The 24,314-nt window shown below is 39.9% G+C and overlaps 1 protein-coding gene across 4 annotated transcripts in view; it reads right to left on the bottom strand.

Annotated features, from left to right (window-relative positions):
- The window catches only part of VPS16 (VPS16 core subunit of CORVET and HOPS complexes), an 827,293-nt gene that overhangs the window by 361,373 nt on the left and 441,606 nt on the right, over nucleotides 1-24,314 (bottom strand). For all 4 annotated transcript variants that reach the window (XM_083153510.1, XM_083153511.1, XM_083153509.1 and 1 more), the window contains exons 15-17: nucleotides 11,497-11,605; nucleotides 11,287-11,421; nucleotides 6,602-6,710 (exon numbers count right to left, since the gene is read on the bottom strand). In XM_083153510.1, the coding sequence (XP_083009636.1) occupies nucleotides 6,602-6,710; nucleotides 11,287-11,421; nucleotides 11,497-11,605 (353 nt within the window). The remainder of the gene's footprint in view (nucleotides 1-6,601; nucleotides 6,711-11,286; nucleotides 11,422-11,496; nucleotides 11,606-24,314) is intronic.

Here is a 24,314-nt window from a genome sequence, read left to right as displayed (position 1 = left end):
AGTGGTTTGGATGTCACTTTTTTTTATACAGTCTTAAGCTGCACCTCAATTCCTGTGCGCACTTAGTGCTATTCTTTCTTCAAAATCCATATGTCTGATCATTGTCATTGTAATTCATACAATTATAGCTAGATACGCCGCATTCAGTTCCTGCAAATAGACTTGTGTCACGTTTATATATCTCTGTGAGCACAAATTGCCTTGTTTGTAATGGCTGGAGGGATTTACTAATAAATTACTCTAATTATATGGTTAGTGTGTACACACCATGTTATTAAGTGTTGGTCACATATCGCGTGGAGCCAATCTCATTATAAGTTTGCTTACTACAATCGGTAGGTAGATGTACACTGATGTCCACAGTTAAATGTATTTGTGCAGTTTGCTTATCAAGGTGGTGTCTAGTATTTATTTAGATATTTATTTGGACAAGTATATAATATCTTGTCTACTGGTTCTTTGTGTATATATCACGCTATATTGCAGAGCGTGCCGCGTTGCACACTACAATGCTACAAATTAGCACATAACTAATAGACTATTTATTACACACAAATATAAACTGTTGTATTATTAGGTAACAGTCCTGATGATTGCACCTTTAGTTAGCTCCAGTGTACACACTGTTCAATTAATTGGCTCCACGTGTAATCTCAATGAGAGTCGCTTCTATCAAAATAACAGTGTTTTGTGGCTGTTCTATATAAGGACAAAATGGTACAACACACTCAACATATTACTGGGGTAATCCTATTTTAACACAGTGCAATTTCAATAAGAGAAAGAGAAAGGGCAGCATCACTCCTTAGATAGTGGAGTGAGCTGCATGTCAATGCGCATTTCGCGTTAGCTTTTTCACAGGCCTAAATTTAAATCTACTTGGAAACTATTGGTGGAATTAAAACCACAGATAAAATAGAATCCAAGAGCACAAAACAACCAGAAGTAACTTGGAAATTACTGATGGAATTAAAACCATATACGAAGTAGAAACCAAGAAATTACAAATCAGCCAGATAGTCAATGCAAAGACTATAACCTTCTGTCCTCCTGAATCCATAATAAATCAGACTCATCTCTCTCATTCAGACTAAACCTCTTAAATACTAAGTAAGAGTAGATTAACTGTGAAATACAACACAAGTGAAAATTTGAAAGGAGTAGTACCATATACAATGGTACTTGTGGTACAATGGTATTTATACAAATTATACAGCAGACTCGACAAGAATTTAATAATACTCAACTCCAACCAGAAGGGGAACAAAATATTGTACTATACTCCACAAAAAACTTATCTTTCTCTCTCTTGTATTAGAGACTGCAGCAACCATTGAAAACAAGTAACAAAGTCTAGTGAACACCTTTTAAAATCTATAAAACACATATTCTTATCTTTGAACCTGCACTCCACTTTTTCTGTATGTGTGTATGTATGTCCAAAAGTTTTAACCTCTAAAAATCTTCACAAATAGCAGAGAGGGACACAATCTGCGACTCTATGAGATTGAAAAGACACAGATAACAGTGCCCCCTCTACTTTTTATCCAAATAAACTAATAAAAGTAAAAAGTTTTAATAAACTCTCAAAAAATACCTTATCTTTTTGGTGTGCATCCATAGCGCAAACTCTTTTTCTCTTTTTCAATCAAGCTTTACATAACTGGTCCGGATAGCACCCCGCCGAGTTACTAAAATAAAAGGTGGCCTCCCTTCTTTAAAAAAGCACTATAGATTCAAAATACAAAGGAAAGGGTCTAATAGCAACTGTGAGCGGATTCACAACTCCTCCTCCCCACCTCCCTAGATAATACTGAGTATCGTTTGATAACGGGCCTCTCTCAGTACTTTCACATATAAGTATTGATTGCTTGCTTGATTTTCTTGTTCTTTTAAAGTGCATAATGAATATGCACTAATAAACTGTATTTCTGTATATAAAAAATACAGAGTTTAGAATATAGGTTTGCTGATTTACATGAGAGATTTACAAAGAGGAGACTAGCGGGTCACATGGTGCACACACGTGACTGCAGGTATCGGGACCAGGATCCAGCCTACAGCAGCCGTATACAAACTGCAGACCAGTATGGGCACCTATAGTGATACGGCTTGTCCACGTGCTGACTCAGAGAGGTCTGCCATGGAAGGGAGACACAAGTGTGACCTTGTCAGAATATAGAGTTGCTTCCCTGCCCTGCTCTGAAAAACTCTAAAATCATCTTCTTAATTTGACTATAGATGATATTGATTGGTGCTACTGGAGTCCAGTTTGATCACAGAGGTTAATGTTTACACTATCCCAGTGGTTCCCAAACTTTTTGAATCATGGCACCCTAAAGTATCAGAATTTTATTCACGGCACCCCTATTACTAATTTCAGGAAAAATATTTTAAAATTTGTGATTTAAATGTTTTCCTTAGATCCACTTATGTGGTGAGAAACATGATTCACTTCAGTTTACCCACATATTCTTAATTGGAAGCCACAAACACTGATTTTGCCTATTGCATTGGCCATAAATAACTTGAATTGATTCTGGACCACCAACCTGAGGCACCCCTGCAAGTGCTCCAAGGCACCCCAGGGAGCCAAGGCGCAAAGTTTGGGAACCAATGCACTATCCTATTTGATTATATATGAGGTGGCATTATTTTGGTGTTGCTGCTCCATGCTGAGTACATAAATAATGTATTTTTAACATTATTGACAAAGTGATGTGAATCTTACACCACATTTGATCAGTGGGTTGCCAAATACTTTGTTTCTCTGAGCCACTGGGTAAATAAGGTGGAACAGAAACAAGACTATACAAAGATACTGAAAGTGGAAAGGATACAAATGATTCTAAGTGTTTAACTAATACAATTTAATAACAAAAAGGATTGTCATATAAACTTTCGAAATTGTAATATAACAGATTATAACATGGAATAGCGATTTTTGATTGTTTGGTCTATAGATATTTTATAAAACTACTGTATCTAATAATTGAATTAGTGTCATATATTGGCTAAAATACAGATAGGCATCTACATAATCACTGCTTTAGATGTACTCATGTGTTAATAGTGAGGTGATTAATTGTAACACATTGGAGTTGGACATCAATAGTGCATTGATCAAGCACAGCAGCTATTGCACTGATTAATATTGAGGCATCTATCTTGATGGTTAAAATATCAATACTGTGTAGATATACTAATTACTAATTATATAGTAGGTAGTGCCAATATTCAAAAAAGGAAAAAAGGAAGATCCCTCTAATTACAGACCCGTTAGTTTAACATCAATCCTATTTGAAGGATTTTTTAGACCATCACCGTCTACTCAGTACTAACCAACATGGGTTCGTGAAAAATCGTTGATGCCAAACTAATCTACTAGGGTTCTATGAAGAGGTTAGCAAAAACCTCGATAATGGAAATGCTGTTGATGTGATTTTCCTAGATTTCGCTAAAGCATTTGATACTGTCCCACACAAGAGATTGATTAATAAAATGGAGAACCTAGGATTGGGTGAAAATATCTGCAGATGGGTAGGGAATTGGCTATGTAATAGAGAACAAAGAGTGGTTGTGAATGGTGCGGTATCAGATACAATACCGGTACTAATTGGAGTGCCCCAGGGTTCAGTTTTGGGGCCCATTCTGTTTAACATGTTTATTAACGATATTGGGATAGGGTTACTCAGCAATGTATCCATCTTTGATACAAAACTTAGCAAAGTCATCAAATCATCAGAAGATGTCACCATGCTTCAAAATTATCTTGCAATTGTAGATGAGTGGGCAAAAAAATGGAAGATGAGGTTCAATGTAGATAAATGTAAGGTTATGCACCTTGGGAGACACAACCAGTGTGCAAGTTACAACCTTAGTGGAGAGGAACTGGGTAATTCCATACTTGAAAAGGATCTAGGAGTCCAAATAGACAGCAAACTGGGATGTAGTGCCCATTGTAATGTAGCTACAAAAAAGGGCAACAAAATTCTGGCATGTATTAAGAGGGGAATGGAAACTAGGGACTCAAGGGTAATTATGCCACTGCATAAAGCATTGGTGAGACCTCACCTCGAGTACAGAGTGCAGTTCTGGGCCCCACACTATAAAAAGGACATTATAGAATTAGAAAAAATCCAAAGGCGAGCAACAAAGCTTATTAGGGCAGTGGTTCCCAAACTGTGTGCCGCGGCTCCCTGGGGTGCCTCGGGACACTTGCAGGGGAGCCTCGGGTTGGTCGTCCAGGACCAATTCAAATTATTTATGATCAATTATTTCTGGACAAAACCAGTGGTGGTGGCTGCCAATCATAAAATGTGTACATTCAGAACCAAATCCTGCCCTTTACCACATAACTGAACCTAAGAAGCACATATACACACAATCTACTTAATTTGATATATCTTTTTGGGGCCTAGGGGGGCCGTGGAAAAATTCTGATACTCTAGGGTGCCGTGATTAGAAAAAGATTGGGAACCCCTGTATTAGGGGAATGGAGAATTTAAGCTACGTGGAGAGATTAAGCAATTTGGGACTATTTACATTGGAAAAGAGACGTTTAAGGGGGGACATGCTCAACATGTACAAGTATATCAAGGGCCAATATAAGGAACTGTCACACACCCTCTTTTCTACTAGAAAGGAATCTAGGACACGCGGGCATGAGTATAGATTAGAAGAAAAAAGATTTCATTCAGCTAGTAGAAAGAATTTCTTTATGGTCAGAACAGTCAAACTCTGGAACTCTCTTCCCAGAGAGGTGGTAACGGCTGGCTCATTAAATGCGTTCAAGGCAAAGTTGGACAAACATTTACTGGATAAAAACATCCAGGGGTACAAATAAGAAATATAATCTGTCTGTAAAATATCAGAACCTACCAAATCAGCAATGGATATCTATACCAGGTTGAACTAGATGGACGCAAGTCTTTTTTCAGCCTTACCTACTATTTAACTATGTAACCCCTCCTACCTATGCTCACCTATTCCATAGCTGGTATGAGAGTTGACTCTAACTCGGCAACTGTATCCTGCAATGCTTTTATAGTATCAGGGTCGCCTGTAGTTTTGTGTCGGCACTGTAATCAGCTATCTGTTCTATCTTTCAGTCATAACCCTAGAATTTCCCACTCTCTCATTTCCCTTCCGCTATCCAATGACATGATGGGTGAATAGCAGAAGTGACATAGTTCTATACAGGACTGACTCTATATTTCTGGTGACCCTCTGTCATCAATATAAATTATGTACATTGTCTCTAATAAATAACATACCTAAAGGGTGCAATTGGACACTCAAAAATAAACAGTGGTTTAATCTATGATCAAACTAAAATAGCAACACAGCGTAATTAAACTAATGACCTATGATTTAACCTCATATGTATTCTAAAGATTGTCTAATATACGTGGGGTATATGATGGTCATTTTTATCCCATATAGATTGCTGTGGGTGTGGTGAATTAACAAAGATATTTCACAGTGTGGCAGACATAGAAATAAATTATGGCGGTCATGATATTTTAAGTGAATTAACAAATAAAGCTTTGTTTTTAAAAAAAAAAGTAATAGTACAATAACCTTTCTGAAACATAAGAGTGCCCCCAAACAGAGTTATCTTTTTTCTTCTTAGTTCTCCCTTGAACATAGAGTCATACAATGACATTAATCTAACTCGGGGTGCACCACTGACTGTCACATGTAGAAGCAGTAAGTTAGAAGGTGTCTTTTTGACCAAGTGGAGAATAACAACTTCAATAGTCAGTAGTTTCAGAAAAGTTGTATCAATATAAATTTATTAAAAACCTCTAAAGGATATTTCCTTGGTATAGTGCAACTTAGACTGGTATGGCCCTTATCCCCAATTTTCCTTTTTCTAATTGACGTATGATTTACAAAGAACTAACATGCTGAAGGATTATGTGTATAAACCAAATTAACATTTGGTCAGCATCTTTCATATGTCAATCTGAATAGCTAAACAGTTGATGAAACACAATGTGATTAAAAAGGTACAGTAGGAAGAGAATATACATTGTATCCATAGACACTGAAATGCAATCAAATTTTTTAAAAGGTATTTGAAGGGACTACTATGGTGAGGTTCTGGTGGTGGGTGGGTATAGGTACCATACAAGAATAGATTTTCTTTTGTATTGCTTTGGTTATGCTATACTTTGATAATTGTATGCTCTATGTTTTTTGCAAGATATGCAGTTATGAGTACCGTTCATAATTTTGATTTCTTCTTTTTTCTTACTATTATTTATATTTACTTATCTATTGTACTTATGGTTTTTATTGCCCTTGTGAGTTCATAATCTTGTGATGTAAACTTACTGTACTTGTTTAATAAAACAACTTGTTTTAAAAAAAAAAAAGTAGGAAGGGTATAATTTCATCTAGGTGCATATGGTAGGGTGTTTGTCTTTTAAACTAGTTCCCAGCCCATAAAAATTACAGATCATCATAATAGTAATGTCAGCGCTGGCAGCTGTGCATACCTGAAGTGAGCTACACCTAAACTCGCCCCATGGAGATGAGAAGAAGTATTAGTCTCCTATTTTATAGGATCCTCACATTTAGTTAAGTCACTTACCAAGGTCAGTGTCTCCACTTTCAATAGCTTTACCAAGAGCAAGGTTGCTTCTCTTCATCTTTAGAAGCAATGGTACCTGATCCTCTGACTTTGGCTCATACTCCAAAAGCTTAAAGAATAAATTAACCATAAGTTAATATTTTTTATTTTTCAAACACTGTTAATAGAGGGTGGCATGGTATAAACATCATATGGGCTCATGGGCCTTATTCAGGATAGTAAAGAATTGCACAGAAGCAAGGAAGCTGCTGTGCAGTTCCGTGTCATAAATTGCAAATGCAGAGCAAGGTGTCTGTCGGACAAAAATGCCTGTTTGCATTAGCTATATTCTGATATCTTGACTCAGAACAGAGCCTCTGATAACCATCTTGACCATCAGTCAAAACTCGTGATAGTTTTATGTGAAACACATTGCGACGGATTATCGGGGCTAAATGGGCAGCCCCTGACAACACAATTACCAACCATTAATGATTTAGGCATAACCAATACACACATTTTTGTGCTGGTCTTTCCCCTGTATAAAAAAAGTAAGTGGAGTAAGCGCTGCCCTGCTTGTGAGTAATGGTGTTGTGAGAGAAAGTGGAGAGAAACAATGTGGTATGTATAAAAACTGATATACAGTATGTATTTAAGGTACATGGAGATGAGCTCCTGTTCGTGAGGGGTAATGAGAGGATGTCTGAGTCCCAGATTGGTACTGACCTTGTGCGGTATTGATTGGTGTTTCAGTACACATAATGGGAGTGCCCACTTTTTGGGAATGATCCTGAACAAGTATCACCAGGGGAGAAATTCACCAAACGTGTTATCAGACAGTCTATACTAGACTTCTTTGGCTGCCGTAGGTCCTGAGCACAGGATCTACGGTCTCGTCTGGTGGTTTGTGGAGGATGCTGGTATGGGATGTTGGGTGCGTGAATGGTGAGGTGCCTGTGCAGCTTAGGGCGATTCCTTACAATCTCATAGGTTCCTAAACCTATGTCCTTTCCGTGCAAGCGTATATGGTGATGTGCGATCACTGTCAGATCAGATCTCTGGTAGCGGCGTCCCGCTGAGCAGAGTGTGGGCATGTAACTCACGGTTCTGGGGATGTTGGCCGGCCTGGCATTGGCGGTGCTGTTCCCGGTGTGGGCTTCCCCAAAGCTTTCAGCGACTTTTCTCTGTGTGTGAGAGCAGGCTTCTGCGGCACTTCCGGGTCTCGTGATCCCGCGAGACCAGCGGGGTGCCGATGAGGTTTCACGCTGGTTGTCAGCGCTTTTGAGCTTGTGTGTCCTGTGCGTTCAGAATGCTCACAGGATCAGCTTGATGTGAGGGAGTGTGGTCATAACGCGTTTCGGTTCTGTCGGCCTACTTCAAGGTTACTTGTGCACTTTGCTTGTGGTCCATTTATGTGGTGCCCATTATCCTAATTGGTTGTTGTACTCAGTATCTTATTGGCTGCTGAAGTGGTGGGGGCGGTTCCGTAGAGAATAATGTTGGAATTGGGTTACGAGAATGGGCTAGGTTAACTGGTGTGTTTAAATGTAGCAAGGAACTGCTCAATATTGCCTAGCCAGTCAATGACTGGATTTCTGATGAATATCTAGTGGGTAAAAAAGTATGAAAAATATGAAGAATCTAATGACACACTAAAGTACATCTTTAAATGTAGTGTCATAGGCGTGGCTTTACAGGATTGAACGGCTGTGTATGTATCTCAAGGGTCTTGTTTTAGAAAAAAAAGGAAAGGAAAAAATGATAAAAGAAAAAGGAAAAGAAAAACAGGAGAAAGAGAAAAGGAAAAATGCCTGTGGTGAGCAGGATGGTGAAAAGTAGAGTATGTTTTATACTTGTTGAATAAAATTCTTTTAGAGTATTGTTGCTATATTGAAGTCGATGTTTAGGGCTTTTGGTTCTAGAGTCTTAAGTTCCTCTTTGTCTAATTTCTTCTCATAACTGCCTCCTCTCCAATTAGATGTTAACACGGTGGTGATAGATAATTGAAGGCTTGTGGGGTCCTGATTGTGCTCGTTCTTGTAATGTGCTGATAGGCTATGCTGTTTGTGCCCCTTCCGTATATTAGTTTGTGCCCCTTCCGTATATTACGTATGTGCTCTGTGAGGCGTACTTCAAACGGTCTTATTGTGTGGCCCACATATTAGAGGCCGCAGGGGCAGGAAAGGAGGTAGACAACCCCTTTTGTGTGGCATGTCAGTTCTTGTCTAATCTTGAATTCTTGTTGTGTGACTTCTGATTTGAATGTTTTTGGTTTTTTTACCTGTTTTTGATCTGCATGTCTGACAACCTATACATGTGCCACAATGGTGAAGAGCTTGTGTGTCTCCGATAAAACCTATTTTGGTTTGTACATTGTTCTTGGGTGATATGTGGTTCTTTACTAGGGTCTTTTTGATATCTGGAGCCTTCCGATATACTATCTTTGGATGTTTTGATAGAAGGAAGGTTTTGATGACAGAGTGTCATCTTTTAGTAGGGTATGCCAGTGTCTGTTAATGATGTTTTTGACCTCACCTGCCAAATTGCTAAATTCAGTTATGAAGTGAACATTGGTGTCAGTTTTGTCTTCCTTGTTAGGTCTTTCTTTGTTCTGTAAGAGCTCTTCCCTATTTTTTTGCTCAGCTGTGTGGAATGCTTCACTGATGAAATCTTTATTGTATTTTTTTGTGTGAATTGTGCTTTGAGGGTGTCGCTCTGTACTATGAAGTCCTCTATATTCGTACAATTGCAGCGTAATCTGGTAAACTGACCCAGGGGGATCCTCCTGGGCCAGTTGTGGTGATGTCCACTGTCTGAAAAAGTGTTTACATCTACTGTTTTGTGGAAAGTTTTGGTGGAAATTTGGCTGAGGAGCATCCCCCTGGGTTAGTTCACCAGATTGTACGAATTGGATGGGACCCTCATTAGGTGTACTGAAACACCAATCAATACCGCACAAGGTCAGTACCAATCTGGGACTCAGACATCATCTCATTACCCCTCACGAACATCTAAGGACACCGGCTTCTGTAGGATCTCATCTCCATGTACCTTAAATAAATATATCAGATTTTATACATACCACATTGTTTCTCTCCACTTTCTCTCACAATACCATTACTCACAAGCAGGGCAGTGCTTAGTCCACTTACTCTTTTTATTCTAAAAACCAAAGGGACCAGGATTCTCTTAAAAGCAAGCAGCGCCCTCAAACACTAGAAAACACATTAGGTGAGTGCAGTGTATCAACACCAATTGTCAATACTTTCCTCTGTATAGTTTACAAATGTGCAAAAGTTTTGTGTGCCCAGAATAAATGTTGCATCTTCTAAGAGGAGGCACTAACAATCTGAAGGAGTTCTATTTTCAGTGGGACTCTTTTTAAATTAATACATGCCTAAATATATTTACACATACTAAAACACAATTCTGAAACAGTATTTTAAGGGAAAAAAAAGTGCTTTACTGAAAGATGTTAAGAAAGTGTTGGTAGGTAGGAATGTAAGATTTGTCTATCTTCCTCCCCTCAGCCTCTGCCCTTTTATTCCATCCCCTTAGTATAAAACTTGCACTGCAACAACCACCAGCTAATTAGTTGCTTACTTGTATGAGAGATATAGAAAATGGTTGCTAGACTTAATTTTGTTTTGCTATAATGCTTAAAAATCTTATAACTTTATATGTTTTTATAAGTTTACAGCCAGACAAATCACAAGCCAAGTGTCAGCCTGGTGAGCCCTTTTAATGTTGGAAAAATTATACTTTTAACCTTCACTATCTCTGCAGCAATTCTCAGCTGGAAGCCCCAGTTTGTTGATGATACTATACCATTGCTGGATCCAAAGAGGGGCGACAGGGGCGGTCGTCCCGAGGCAGCCACACTCTCTCACTAAATCGCTCAAACTGAAATCGGAGCACAGCATGATTCAACTTTGTCTCCGATTTTCCAACTACACGGCTGATACAAGTCCCGCCAGCTGAGATGCTGATGAAGTCACTGTCAGCCTCTCTCAGGATTTCACAGTCACCACTGCAGTGGCAGAGATTCCTGTGATTTGCAGGAGCTGAGAGTCGGGCAATGCCATTAAATCAGTCTCAGTTCCTTCCTCAGCAGCATCGGCAGTGTGTGATATAGCTGGCATCAGGCTTCGACCTGTGTTGCGCTGTGCTGGACATATCAGTTATTGTAAATAATTTATAAAAACAGCACTGTATGCTATTTTCTATTTGGCAACTACTATGTAACTACTGCATGTAATATTTATACTAATATTTTGTGAACTACCTTTCTTAATCTTATGAAGTCTGTCCATTTTAATGTAAATGCCCTTTCATTTCAACAAATGTATTAATAGTCCCATTCTTTTTTGTTAATCCATTCCTTATGTTAAGTCATAAGGATGGTTGATAAATTATACTTTATTGATAGAGGCCCCCACAAGTTTGTTGTCCAGGGCCCCCATAGACCTTAATGTGGCTCTGTTCCATGCGGATTATAAAGCCCACAGAAATTTGTAATCATAAGACCAGGAGAAAAGTATCTACTTATTAAAATTACTGGGTAAAAGCTCCATCTGAATGCATATGGACCGATCTTTATGGTAAAATGATAACATACTAGTTTATGTGACAGTACACGTAAATTAAGTTTCAGAGAGATAAGTGCTAAAATAATCTTTAAACAAACATTTCAGATAATTACATACTTTTATTGCCAGTTCTGTTCTACCACAGTCAAAGGCCTTTGATGCAATTTCTGCATAAGAAATCCCTGTGGTGTCACCAAGCTTCTGGTTGATGGCCTGAGCTACTTCTTCGTCAGATTTCTCTTTCTGCTGAACCTGCAAAAATAATGCATTTTATACACATTTCATACAAAGGAACCACCAAATAAAGATAAAAATAAAATGGGTTACCTTGTAACATGCCCAATGAGCTAAAGTACGACTAACTCCTTGAAATTCGGGGAGCTTGAGGTGCTCGCAAATTTTAACAGCAAGTGGATAAAGTCTTCGCAAAACTAATCTGAATAAATTGAAGAGAACACATTATTGCTCAATATTTCAGGTCTGTGGCAAATAACAAGTACTAACTGCCATTTATACGTGGATTCGGGGGGGGGGGCATCAAGACACGTCATCGCTTTGTTATCTAGGAAGTGCCTTTTATTTCTAATGCTGCAAGTTAGCAACAAGTCTTTCAGCATGTCGCCAGGTCAGCCAACACAAAGAAAAGATACAGTACTGAGACAAATGCTGAGCAGCAGAAGAGACTGCAGATTATACAGCTGCCAGCAAACAGGACAGCACAGAAAATTCTCTAATTGCAAGGCGATCGTCACTTGCAGGAGTGCGCGGCAATGAGGGAAAAAAGGATTCAGTGGCACAGGTACAGTAGAGAAAATATATACAATGAGCCGAAAACAATGTAAATATTAAAAAAAAAAATATTTATTAAGCTAAAGTATAAAGCATCATTTTGTAATAAAAGTTCACTGGCCAGTGGTACACAGAATACAAACAAAATAAATTGTGTGTGTATATATATATATATAGATATATATATATATATATATATATATATATATATATATCTATATATATATATATATATAGATATATATATATATATATATATATATATCTATATATATATATATATATATATATATATATATATATATATATATATATATATATATCGATATATATATATATATATAGATATATATATATCTATATATATCTATATATATTTAAATAGCAGAAATGCCCAGCACTCATCCGTACTTGTGGCAGCTTGTGCGGTGCACGCAATCTCAGCTAGAGAAAATATAGCAATCACTATGGCATGCGGCACTCATCAATCCAAACAACAGGTACAACGCAAATGAATCAGCCAACAGGCAGTGCGGTAAGTCAACGTTTCGGGTACTGAAGTGGGGTCTCCCTTACTCCCAATTTCTGCAAGCTTTCAGAATCTGCAGCAAAATTGAGGATGCAGAGGTTGAGATCAATTCTATGATCACTGATTTCCTCTCAAGAGGTTATCCGTACACGCTGCTCAAAAACACCAAAGCTAAGGTGCTCAGACTTAACAGGAACACTGTCCTTAACACTACTGCCACCAAAAACCTAGATAACAAAATTGTCTGGACTCAAAAATTCACTACCAATAGTAGTAAGCTGGTCAAATCTGCTAGAAATGTGTGGCCTATCGTATCCACCAATAAATCCCTCCCCAGTTTACGCAACAGCTCCTTCTTGCCCTCCTACAGGAGGGGTAAGAATTTTAAGGACTGGGTAGTGCATAACGATGTGAGTAAACACTATCAGAAACCACAACCGTATTTCTTATCCCGCAAGAACGGGAATTACAAATGCATTGGATGCACGACCTGCTCTAGCCTAGAGACCGGCGATCACTTCTTCCATCCTAGGACAGGAGAAAAATTTCTCATTAAATTCCCCCTCACTTGTAGCAGTCGGCATGTCATCTATTATATTAAATGCCCGTGTGGCCTTTTGTATATTGGCAAAACCATTACTCAATTTAAGGAACGCATCGCCAACCACAGGTCAGCGATCAGGGCTGCCCTAGAAGGGAAAGGTGCCGAGCAACCGGTTGCTAGGCACTTTAAAGAGTTCAAACACCCGTTGCCTTCGATACGCTACAAAATGATTGACAGTGTCCCGATCTCCGTCAGAGGGGGGGACCGTGATAAACTACTGTTAAGACTGGAAGCCCGGTGGATAGACCGCCTGCAGACGGTTCACCCACTAGGTCTCAATGAGCATCTTTCGTTACTGTGTTTTCTCTAATCAATGTCATTTCCAGCTCGTTAATGGATCTGACCATGTTGTGATTTACCCGTACTCTGATTCTGCTAATGTTTGTCATGTCCACCTTTCTGTGATGTCGACCTATGGTTGATGTAGATTCTTTCATGTCGACCAGAGTTATATTTATTTTGAATCGTGCGTACATCCACAACAGTATTTTGCAATTTTGTACCGCACTGTCCATGAAGCCTGTAACATGTTTCTGTTCGTCAGTTTTTTGCTGCTGATTTTTCCTACTGTTTTTAATCATATTGCATTTTCTTTCACTAGGTTCTTGGGTTACCTGTCATTCTCCCACTTTCATGCCCCCTGCCCTGACTGACACCGACACCCCATCGGCGCCAGGATGACATCACAGGGTCTGGGTTGGCGCACTCACAGGGAGTCATTCTTGTCACTGGGTGGTTTGCACTTGATTGTCTGCATAAAAGTAAGTACTTCGGTTGTATCATGCATGTCTTGATAAAGGGTTTCAGTACCCGAAACGTTGACTTACCGCACTGCCTGTTGGCTGATTCATTTGCGTTGTACCTGTTGTTTGGATTGATGAGTGCCGTATGCCATAGTGATTGCTATATATATATATATATTATATATATATATATATATATATATATATATATATATATATATATATATATAGGAAGAAAGGTGCGGCACTCAGGACTTTCAATTTGAATAACGACAGTACAGTGTCGTTATTCAAATTGAAAGTCCGGAGTGCCGCACCTTTGTTCCTGAATACTCTGCTTACTTTGAAGCTGTGAGGGCACCTGCGCCAGTAACCTGCAAATCAAGCTGGGAGTGCCGGTCCATCTGTGCATGATATATATATATATATATATATATTTATATATTTATATATTGAAGAAAGAGAAACAGAGTGCGCCCCTAACGTAAATTCCACCACCAGAATATGACCAATAACCATGAATCAATGGAAATTCCAGTAAGGTATTCACAATTAGTGATTTAATACAACATTTATTAAAAACATGTAGTTTTCATCTGTGTAGTATAATTCATACAAAACATGGAAATACACCCAACGCGTTTCGTCGATACGACTTCCTCAGGGGCAAAATTTCTATGGTGGTAGAGAAAACTTCATTAGCTACATGATAGACTCAGTTAAAGAAGATATATTAAAAATAAGTGGACAGGTACATACCCGTATGTTGGTGGGTAGTGAGAATATCCACTCCCGGTATGTGAACCTTCTAAAAAAAGCGGATCCTATGAGGATCTTTAATATATAGTGCACAGCTGCATCTAGAACATAAGTAATCGATAATTAATTTATAAAGGAGGAGAGCAAGAGAGAATAAAGGATAAAAAGAGGATAAAAAATGGGGTATATGGATAACCGGTGCAAATTTGGCACATACCAAGTTCCAACTGTATTCCAATAATGGATCTTGGAAAATGCAGATATCCTTCTAAAAGTCGGATCCTTTGAGGATCTTAGTATTTAAAGCACAGCTGCATCTATAATATAGTTTTTACTGTTTTAATTGTATGCCATACCTTATAATTGGAAAGCATGTTTTTCACTCATGTATTCAATATGACTTACCAGCCCCCATTCATTAATTCTATAGGAGTCCTCATTCTACATTATCTAGGACCCATATACGATTACAGACGGAACTTGGTATGTGCCAAATCTGCTCGAGTCACTATCCCTTCCTACTTTCTGTTGTTTTTTCCACTTGCCCAACTCCTATATAAATTTTATATTGATTATCTATATTATAGATGCAGCTGTGCTTTAAATACTAAGATCCTCAAAGGATCCGACTTTTAGAAGGATATCTGCATTTTCCAAGATCCATTATTGGAATACAGTTGGAACTTGGTATGTGCCAAATTTGCACCGGTTATCCCTATACCCCTTTTATCCTCTTTTTATCCTTTATTCTCTCTTGCTCTCCTCCTTTATAAATTAATTATCTATTACTTATGTTCTAGATGCAGCTGTGCACTATATATTAAAGATCCTCATAGGATCCGCTTTTTTTAGAAGGTTCACATACCGGGAGTGAATATTCTCACTACCCACCAACATACGGGTATGTACCTGTCCACTTATTTTTAATCTATCTTTTTTAACTGAGTCTATCATGTAGCTAATGAAGTTTTATCTACCACCATAGAAATTTTGCCCCTGAGGAAGTCGTATCGACGAAACGCGTTGGGTGTATTTCCATGTTTTGTATGAATTATACTACACAGATGAAAACTACATGTTTTTAATAAATGTTGTATTAAATCACTAATTGTGAATACCTTACTGGAATTTCCACTGATTCATGGTTATTGGTCATATTCTGGTGGTGGAATTTACGTTAGGGGTGCACTCTGTTTCTCTTTCTTCCATTTCTCCCACTTCCCCCACTAACAGGGGGGACTAATAGAGTTGCTGCCCAGACAGATATCAATTAGCGCATTGAAAGGGTATTTCTCTTGATATATTTATATATATATACACATACAGGGGTGGGGCCCTGGGGTGCACACCAATTGAGAGGTGCGACCTTGCGGAGATCTTTCAGTAGAACTGCATACAAAGTCAAAGTTGCAGGTGCACAAATTAAACTCCCAATTTAAAAATTTTGCAATAAAATATATATATAGCTTGGATGGAGGACCGGCACTACCAGCTTGATTGCAAATAATTTGCGCAGGTGCCCTCACCGCTTTGCGGAAAAACAGGATGCACAGGAACAGAGGTGCGGTACTCTGGACTCACAATAATAAAAACAACAGTAGAGTGTCTAGTACTCAACGTTTCAGTGCTCTTTTATTTAATAAAAGAGCACTGAAACGTTGAGTACTAGACACTCTACCGTCGTTTTTATTATTGTGAGACAAGTTATTGAACGGTTTTGGCACATAAAAGACGAAGTGACAGCATTCCTGGCAAATTTGAATACTGATGAAGCAGGGAAGTACATGGAGTTCCTAGCCAACAAGTGCAATATGCAAGATTTGTCCTTTCTGAAAGACATTCTCAAATATTTAAATGAGCTTAATACCGATTTGCAAGGGAACGTAAAGTTAATATGCGATCTGATACAAAGTGTTTCTGCTTTCCGTCGCAAGCTTGATATATTTCAAGAAGACATTTTCAGCCTTACCTACTATGTAAAAGCAAGAATTTATTAATTTTCCAACTTCTCGTGAATTAAGGGAAAAATATTCTGAAATGGACACTGCAGTATTTTCAAGTTTTGTCTCAGATCTTAAAAAAAGTTTTATTGTTCCTCAGTGAGAAAAACAAAATAGCAATCTAGCAAATATGATACCTTTTAATGGCTAACAAAAATAAATGTTGTTAAAATGCAAGCTTTCGAGACTTCTTAGGTCTCTTCCTCAGGCATGGTATAACAAGGTGTGTGAAGAACCACATATATATACACAGCAGAGTAGGAACAAGATGTGATAGATGGACATTCTTAAGATCAAAACAAAACAAAATAACAGAATGAGCTTGTAAATTGAGTCCTTAATTAGTTTGTAGATAAGTAGTGTGGAAGTTTTATTGTCTCTAAGTTGATGACAGACCAGAGTTAGAGCTCCGATGCCCTCACTCTCTCTGGGCCAGATTCCTCAGATGTTGTAGTGGGCCATAAATCCCTCGGATAGATTCAGTCCTGTGTTAAGGGTGTCAAACGTTGTCATTAATTTGTATTCCCAGACCCTCCTGTCTCTTTGTGATTTGAAATTTCCTTTTAGTATAATCACTTTCATATGATCCTGATTGTGTCCTGGGCTGCAGAAATGTTTGGCCACAGGAAAGTGTGTCTTTTTTTCCTTTATTGTGTGGCGATGGGACCTCATCCTTGCCTTAAGTTTTTGTCCTGTTTCTCCAACATATAGACCCCCAATAGGACATTTGGTGCACAGAATCAGGTACACTACATTGGTAGTAGAACATGTGAATGTCCCTGGGATCTTATAGTCCTGTTGTGTGTGGGCAGTAAATGGGCAGTAAAATGGCACCGCAATACGCCAATCTGTTCATGGCAAAACTCGAGAGTGACTTCTTGGCATCCTGCTCAATCAAACCCTTGGCTTACTTCCGTTACATCGATGATATCCTGATCATCTGGACTGATTCTGAACAAGAGCTCATACATTTCCATGAAAAATTTAACAGATTTCATCCAACAATAAACCTGACAATGAATTACTCATATACCGAGATAAACTTCCTTGACACCACTATAACAATTCAAAACAACGCAATACAGACAACCCTATACCGAAAACCCGTGGATCGGCCTTCATACCTCAGATGGGACAGCTTCCACCCGAAACACATCAAAAAATCCATTGTCTACAGCCAGGCCATCAGATATCATCGCATCTGCTCCAGCCCAGCAGATAGAGATGTCCACTTAAAACAACTTAAAGGGACCTTTTTAAATCAGGGATATCATCCCACATCAATCAACGATCAGATTATCAGAGCCATCAGGATACCCAGAAATCAACTTCTCCAATATAAAGAAAGAGAAAGAAACAACCGTGTACCCCTGGTAGTCACCTACAACCCACAGCTTGAGGTGCTAAGAAAAACTGCAAAAAAACTACATCACATCATACACAAAGATGACCGCCTGAAAACAATATTCCCAGACCCTCCACTACTATGTTACCGACAACCTGCAAACCTGAAAAATATTATAATCCGAAGTTCACTGCCATCCATTACACAAAGAGGAACCTATCCCTGCAATGTAAGGAGCTGCAAAACCTGTGCCCATATCCTCACTACAGACAGTGTACGGATCCCCAACACACAACAGGACTATAAGATCCCAGGGACATTCACATGTTCTACTACCAATGTAGTGTACCTGATTCTGTGCACCAAATGTCCTATTGGGGGTCTATATGTTGGAGAAACAGGACAAAAACTTAAGGCAAGGATGAGGTCCCATCGCCACACAATAAAGGAAAAAAAGACACACTTTCCTGTGGCCAAACATTTCTGCAGCCCAGGACACAATCAGGATCATATGAAAGTGATTATACTAAAAGGAAATTTCAAATCACAAAGAGACAGGAGGGTCTGGGAATACAAATTAATGACAACGTTTGACACCCTTAACACAGGACTGAATCTATCCGAGGGATTTATGGCCCACTACAACATCTGAGGAATCTGGCCCAGAGAGAGTGAGGGCATCGGAGCTCTAACTCTGGTCTGTCATCAACTTAGAGACAATAAAACTTTCACACTACTTATCTACAAACTAATTAAGGACTCAATTTACAAGCTCATTCTGTTATTTTGTTTTGTTTTGATCTTAAGAATGTCCATCTATCACATCTTGTTCCTACTCTGCTGTGTATATATATGTGGTTCTTCACACACCTTGTTATACCATGCCTGAGGAAGAGACCTAAGAAGTCTCGAAAGCTTGCATTTTAACAACATTTATTTTTGTTAGCCATTAAAAAGGTATCATATTTGCTAGATTGCTATTTTGTTTTTCTCACTGAGGAACAATAAAACTTTTCTTATCAACTGGCTAACACGGTACCAAACTTTTTTCTTTTGTCTCAGATCTTAGAAAGGAATTTGCAGCAAGATTCAAAGACTTTGCTGAGATAGGGAAAATTATGCATTTTTAAAAAAACTCCCTTTGAAGTTTCGCCAGCGGGAGAATGGAGTGATGTAGCTGAGAAGTTGTTCGGATTTTCAAAAGCTAGCCTTCAAATGGAGATAATCGACCTGCATCCACTGAAGATTTTTGGGCTAAGCATGTTGAAAAGTATGTAAATTGTAAAAAACTGGCTATCAACATAGCTACCACGTTTGGTTCCACATACATATGTGAGACCTCTTTCTCCAAGTTGAATTTTCTGAAGAACAGACATCGATCAAGGTTAACAGATGCCCATCTTGAAGACACTCTGCGTATTAGGTGTTCGCCAAGAGTTACAAACTTTAAAAAACTGGCTCAGGATCGCAAGTGCAATTTCTCTCATTAAGTGGGTGATTCTGGTTGGTTTGCAAGAGCAATGTCCTTCTGAAATGGCCAAACCATGTAGCACTGCAGGTGGGGTTGATGTGTCATGTGCAGATAGTTACATTTGGGTGAGGCATTTGGCCCTGTGCAGAGTAAAAATTGGCTGCATTACTCTTACACTGCAGTGTAGATATCAGTTTGGGCACACCTCACCCAAATGTAACTGTCTCTGCACATGTCACATCAGCCCCACCTGCAGTGCTACATGGTTATGTCCAACAAAGAAGGAGATTGCTCTTGCATGCCAACTAGATTCACTTTCAAGTGTAACATAGGACAGATAATGTCTACTAAAGTTTTAATTGTTAAAACTATTTTTAAGGAATGTAGTCTGTTGCTAAGCAGTTGTATATTACAAAGTAATTAATAAGTATACGTTTCTGCACCAAAATAAAAATGAATTACATTCCAGATATCTGATTGTGTGATTTTTTGGACCTCGACCAAAATCATTTCAAACTTCCGGAAAAATTACTTGCCTACCCCTGCAATACACCATTGAAGCCAATCTAGGCAATTATCAAAAAGTGTAAATTGGGGAATCACATTAAGTTTCTATTTATTGTATAGAAATATCACCTGAAACACCCTGGTGGGGAATATACCCCCGTATACACCCAAGCACTATCATCTCCAGTCACCTTTGCCTAAATTTTTAAATCTTTAAACCACATTTTTTCTGCCTAATATCACTAATTGTGTGTATGTCAATGTAACTTTTAACCCCTTATTTCGCTACTAGTGGCTGTCTCCTTATCCAATTCATACCTAATAAAGATAAAAGGAGCCCCCCAACAGCTACACAGCTTTTTGTTTTTACTCCCACCATAGGCTATTTAAAATTGCTGCTAAAAATCACTCAGTGAGTGATTGGTGTTAGCCTGAGGAATTAGAATATTATAATTGTGCCATCAATTTGAGTGTTTGTATTTTTATATGATTGTTGTTTGATATTTGGTTTCACCGGCCGGTGCTCTTTCTTAATTACTATTGATTGGTAAAATAAACACATATGTATTTTTAACAAAACTTGAGTATCTAGTGTGTCCATATGCTCCGTCTACTATTTGTGTATTGTTTTTGTTTTCAAGAAGGGTTGAGTATCCCTTCTAGACGGCAGCAAGGACAATTTTTTGGTTCCCTGTGCTTGGCTATATAACTTGCTTTAAGTTATCCTGCTGTTTAAGTTCCCTTCTCCTGAAGTCAAGTCGGCCTTTTGTGTTATCTATTATCTATCCCGGAGTCTCCACGCCAAGTCAGCCAGTTCTGTTCTTCATTATTATCACCTGTCCCTCAAGCCTCTGTGTCCTGACCTACCTCCAGTTATCCATTCAGTTATTCTCCTGCCACCAGTGAGTTCTCCTAGCGAGGGGCTGTGACCTGCTGTCCAGACGCAGAAAAATCCAAAGCCTCTTGCAGGGATCCCTGGTGAAGACTGCTCCGCGGTTAGGCGCACCCTCGCCAAGGAGTTCAGTCAATCCTCACGGCCTGAGATTGTATGTGTTGGACCTACAAACTACCCGCCAAGCATCAAGCACCACCAGTGCAGCCTGATCTGGGACTGCTGCTAGAGGTTGATCCTCAACCTCCTCCAGCGCAGACAGTTTGCACCAGCCGCTCCAGTTCTAGCTTGTACACCAGCTCCTGTAGGGCACTCTCCCGGTGCTCCTATGGTAGCCAGGAATTCATCAACCAGTCACAGTTCCTACACAATTGCCGGTGGCCCATCACAAAGTTATTATTTCAGTTTATCCAAGTAAGAATCCTTCATTTATTCAGTACTCCCAGATCTGGCATGCAAAGTTATTCTGGTATTCTCGGACTCAAACTCTAGTAAAATCCCAGAATCCTCTGATCCAGTGTCTCAAGTATACAGCACTGGTTCACTGCGGTCATGACTGGGTCCCCAAAACCCCTATTGTGACATATAGTTTACATAACCATCCATTATCCACTCCCCAAGAGGAGTGAAGAGTTCTTGGGGTAATTCTTTAGTTTTACGGCGGCAGCTGAAGCTATGGATATTGGCAGCTTGCCAAACTGCCTTAAGGTACGCTATCAGCGTAGCGACTGTTTGAATTCTGGCAGCTTGTTGTATAGTTTCAGGGCGGCAGCGCGAGGACGCTCTAGCTATGAATTCTGGCAGCTTGCTAGCTGCTTACTTGTTTAGTTTCAGGGCGGCAGCACCTGCCACCTTACTTCTGTAATGTACATTAACAGCATACTATGCTGACTCCTCCAAGGCAGCCCAGCGCTGCTACACCTAAGCTCCTGTGAAGACTAGTGAGCACCTCTCACACATCGCTTGTGCCCGCATGCTATCCCCTCTCCTGTGGAAAGGGGATCATGAGGGCGCCGGCGGAGAGGCGCTCCATCTTTGTGATACGTAGGAGCATCTCAAACGCTCCAGCAGCAATGCAATGATACACTCTGATCTGTGTGCTGACAGGTCATTGTGGCACCACAATCAACTGTCAGCGTAGTGACTAGGCGGCAGCTCAGTGCTGACAGTGCGTCTGAATTTTCTGTCCACTGCTTAGATGCTATAGCGTCTAATTAGTAGATGCAAAATCGGCCTTACATAATCATACACCTGAGACAGCAATGATGACATGTGTTAACTGTTAACTGTTTTTTAGTAAAATATAACGATGAATGAGGAAAAAAAAAATATTACATGAGAATACAATTAATTAGAAGAACAATAAAAAGACAGAAAAAAAACAAGAATATCTAGGAAAAAGTCATTATTGAGGAACAACAGTGCCGTCATCAGCACTTGCAGAGGAAGCAGTTGCGGACTTGAACGCTGTTGACTCAGACTTTGTCGGCCTGGGGGCAGGGCCGGATTTCCCATTAGGCACGTGAGGCACGTGCCTATGGGCGGCACCTGCTGGGGGCGGCATGGAATCTCCCCCCCAGCAGGTTGCTCTTTCATGACTGACTCCTGCACAGGCAGGAAATGACAGCGTGATTGCAGGAAGGCACTGCGTGCAGAAATGTGGTAAAGGCAGCGCTCCTTGCTCACCCCCTCTGACATCAAGATGACAGCCACTGGAATCTCTGAGGAGCGATGGACTGTGGCTGCTGTGTACAGCTGTCCTATCATGGTATGTTAAGCTGCAGACTGCAGCTCCGTGATCGAGTGTACACAGACTGCAGGGAAGAAGTGGGTGGGCCGCGGATCGGGTTCCCTGGCAGCCTGTTGAACTGTCCAGAGGAGAGGCAGAATGGAGCTCTCCCATTGTGTGCCTGTGTCATCACAGCCTGGCTTGCTGGATCAAGGCAAAACTAAAGTAAGCCAGGCAGTATGTATGAATGAGTCTGTCTCTCTCTCTCCTTATTCTACTGCTGTTTTACTGCAGCCTGGATGTACACTTATCATACTGGGCCAAATTCAGGTAGGGCTGCTAAGCAGCGGTTGCTCAGTGCTTAGCGAGCACAACGCCTCCCCCTTCCAGCGCCCAAATTGCTTCGCTGCCATGCAAGAGGGGATGTGACACTAGGGGAAGGAGGATATAGTAATGATTATAACTAATTTTTTTTTTAAAAATGAAAAAAAAGATGGGGGGGGGGGTTTCAAAAATTGTGTGCCTAGGGGTGGCCTCACACCTAAATTCGCCCCTGCCTGGGGGAGCAGGGTCAGCACCTGAAGAATGCGCTTAAAGGCGTCCTCCGCGCAAAGAGTCTTCCTCCAGATAAATTCCTGGAGGTATGAGCCCAGGTGATGATGCGCGGTCCTCCTTTGGCGCTTATACTGCCACTTACAGGATCCCCACAGCCTTTCTATGTTCTACGTATGCACGCCGCTCTCTGGATCCACGAAGTGGAATCGATGATTGACCCTGGCGTGATGAAAGCCAGCCTGCTCTAGCTGGTCGGTCTGGTACGCCCTCCAGCAGTGGCTGTATATCATGGTCCCCGGGAGCACATGCCTCTTGATGGCAGCCATGAGCTTGCTGGCATAGCGCTTCTCAACTGCCGTCAAGAAGCACTCTCCGGTCTGTCTGGAGATGCCCCCATGCGCCCTCATGATCCCCTCTTCACAGGACAGAGGATATCATGTGGGCACAAGCGCTGTGTGAGAGGCGCTCACTTCACAGGAGGTTAGGAGTAGTAGCGCTGCTGCCCTGAAACTACACAACTAAGCAGCTAGCAAGCTACCAGACTTTAAACAGTCGATACGCTAATAGCTTACCTTAAGGCAGTTTGGCAAGCTGCCAATATTCATAGCTTCAGCGTCCTTGCACTGGCGCCGTGAAACTAAACAAGTACCGTTCTGGGGACATTAACAATTTCCTTTATAGTTCTCACTCCTAAAAACTAATGTTGGGGCAACGATTAACAACTAACTGAGTCCTATTAACCACCTCTACAATTAAAAATAACCCTACTACAGTATATATATATATTTTTTTTTTTCTTATTAATTTGGTATTCTGTATACCACTGGCCAGTTAATTTGTATTACAAAATGATGCTTCATACTTTAGCTTAAAATCTTATTTTTATATACATTGTTTCCAGCGTGTATCTACTGTATGTATTTTCTCTATTTTTTTGTCTTTTATGGGAATGGGCATTTACCTTTGTAAACGCAGCTAGAACCTTCTGCGTACAGACGTGTACACACACGTTGAGATCTGTGTGTACACATATAAATATATTGATACTTGTTTCCTAGCACGGTGCCCATCGCATACCATATTTAGTGGTGTGCAATGCGTGCAATGCGATGCGATATTCCCCTTAAATTAACAGGAGGGCTTGTACAATGCAATATTGCATAGCATCGCATTCCAGCAAATGTCATGCGATGCAATGCAATTTTTTATTGTACAAGCACCC

This window comes from Crinia signifera, chromosome 7, assembly GCF_055691185.1.
Source record: "Crinia signifera chromosome 7, ASM5569118v1, whole genome shotgun sequence".
Classification (NCBI taxonomy): Eukaryota; Metazoa; Chordata; class Amphibia; order Anura; family Myobatrachidae; genus Crinia; species Crinia signifera.
This window is presented reverse-complemented; position numbering and strand designations above follow the sequence as displayed.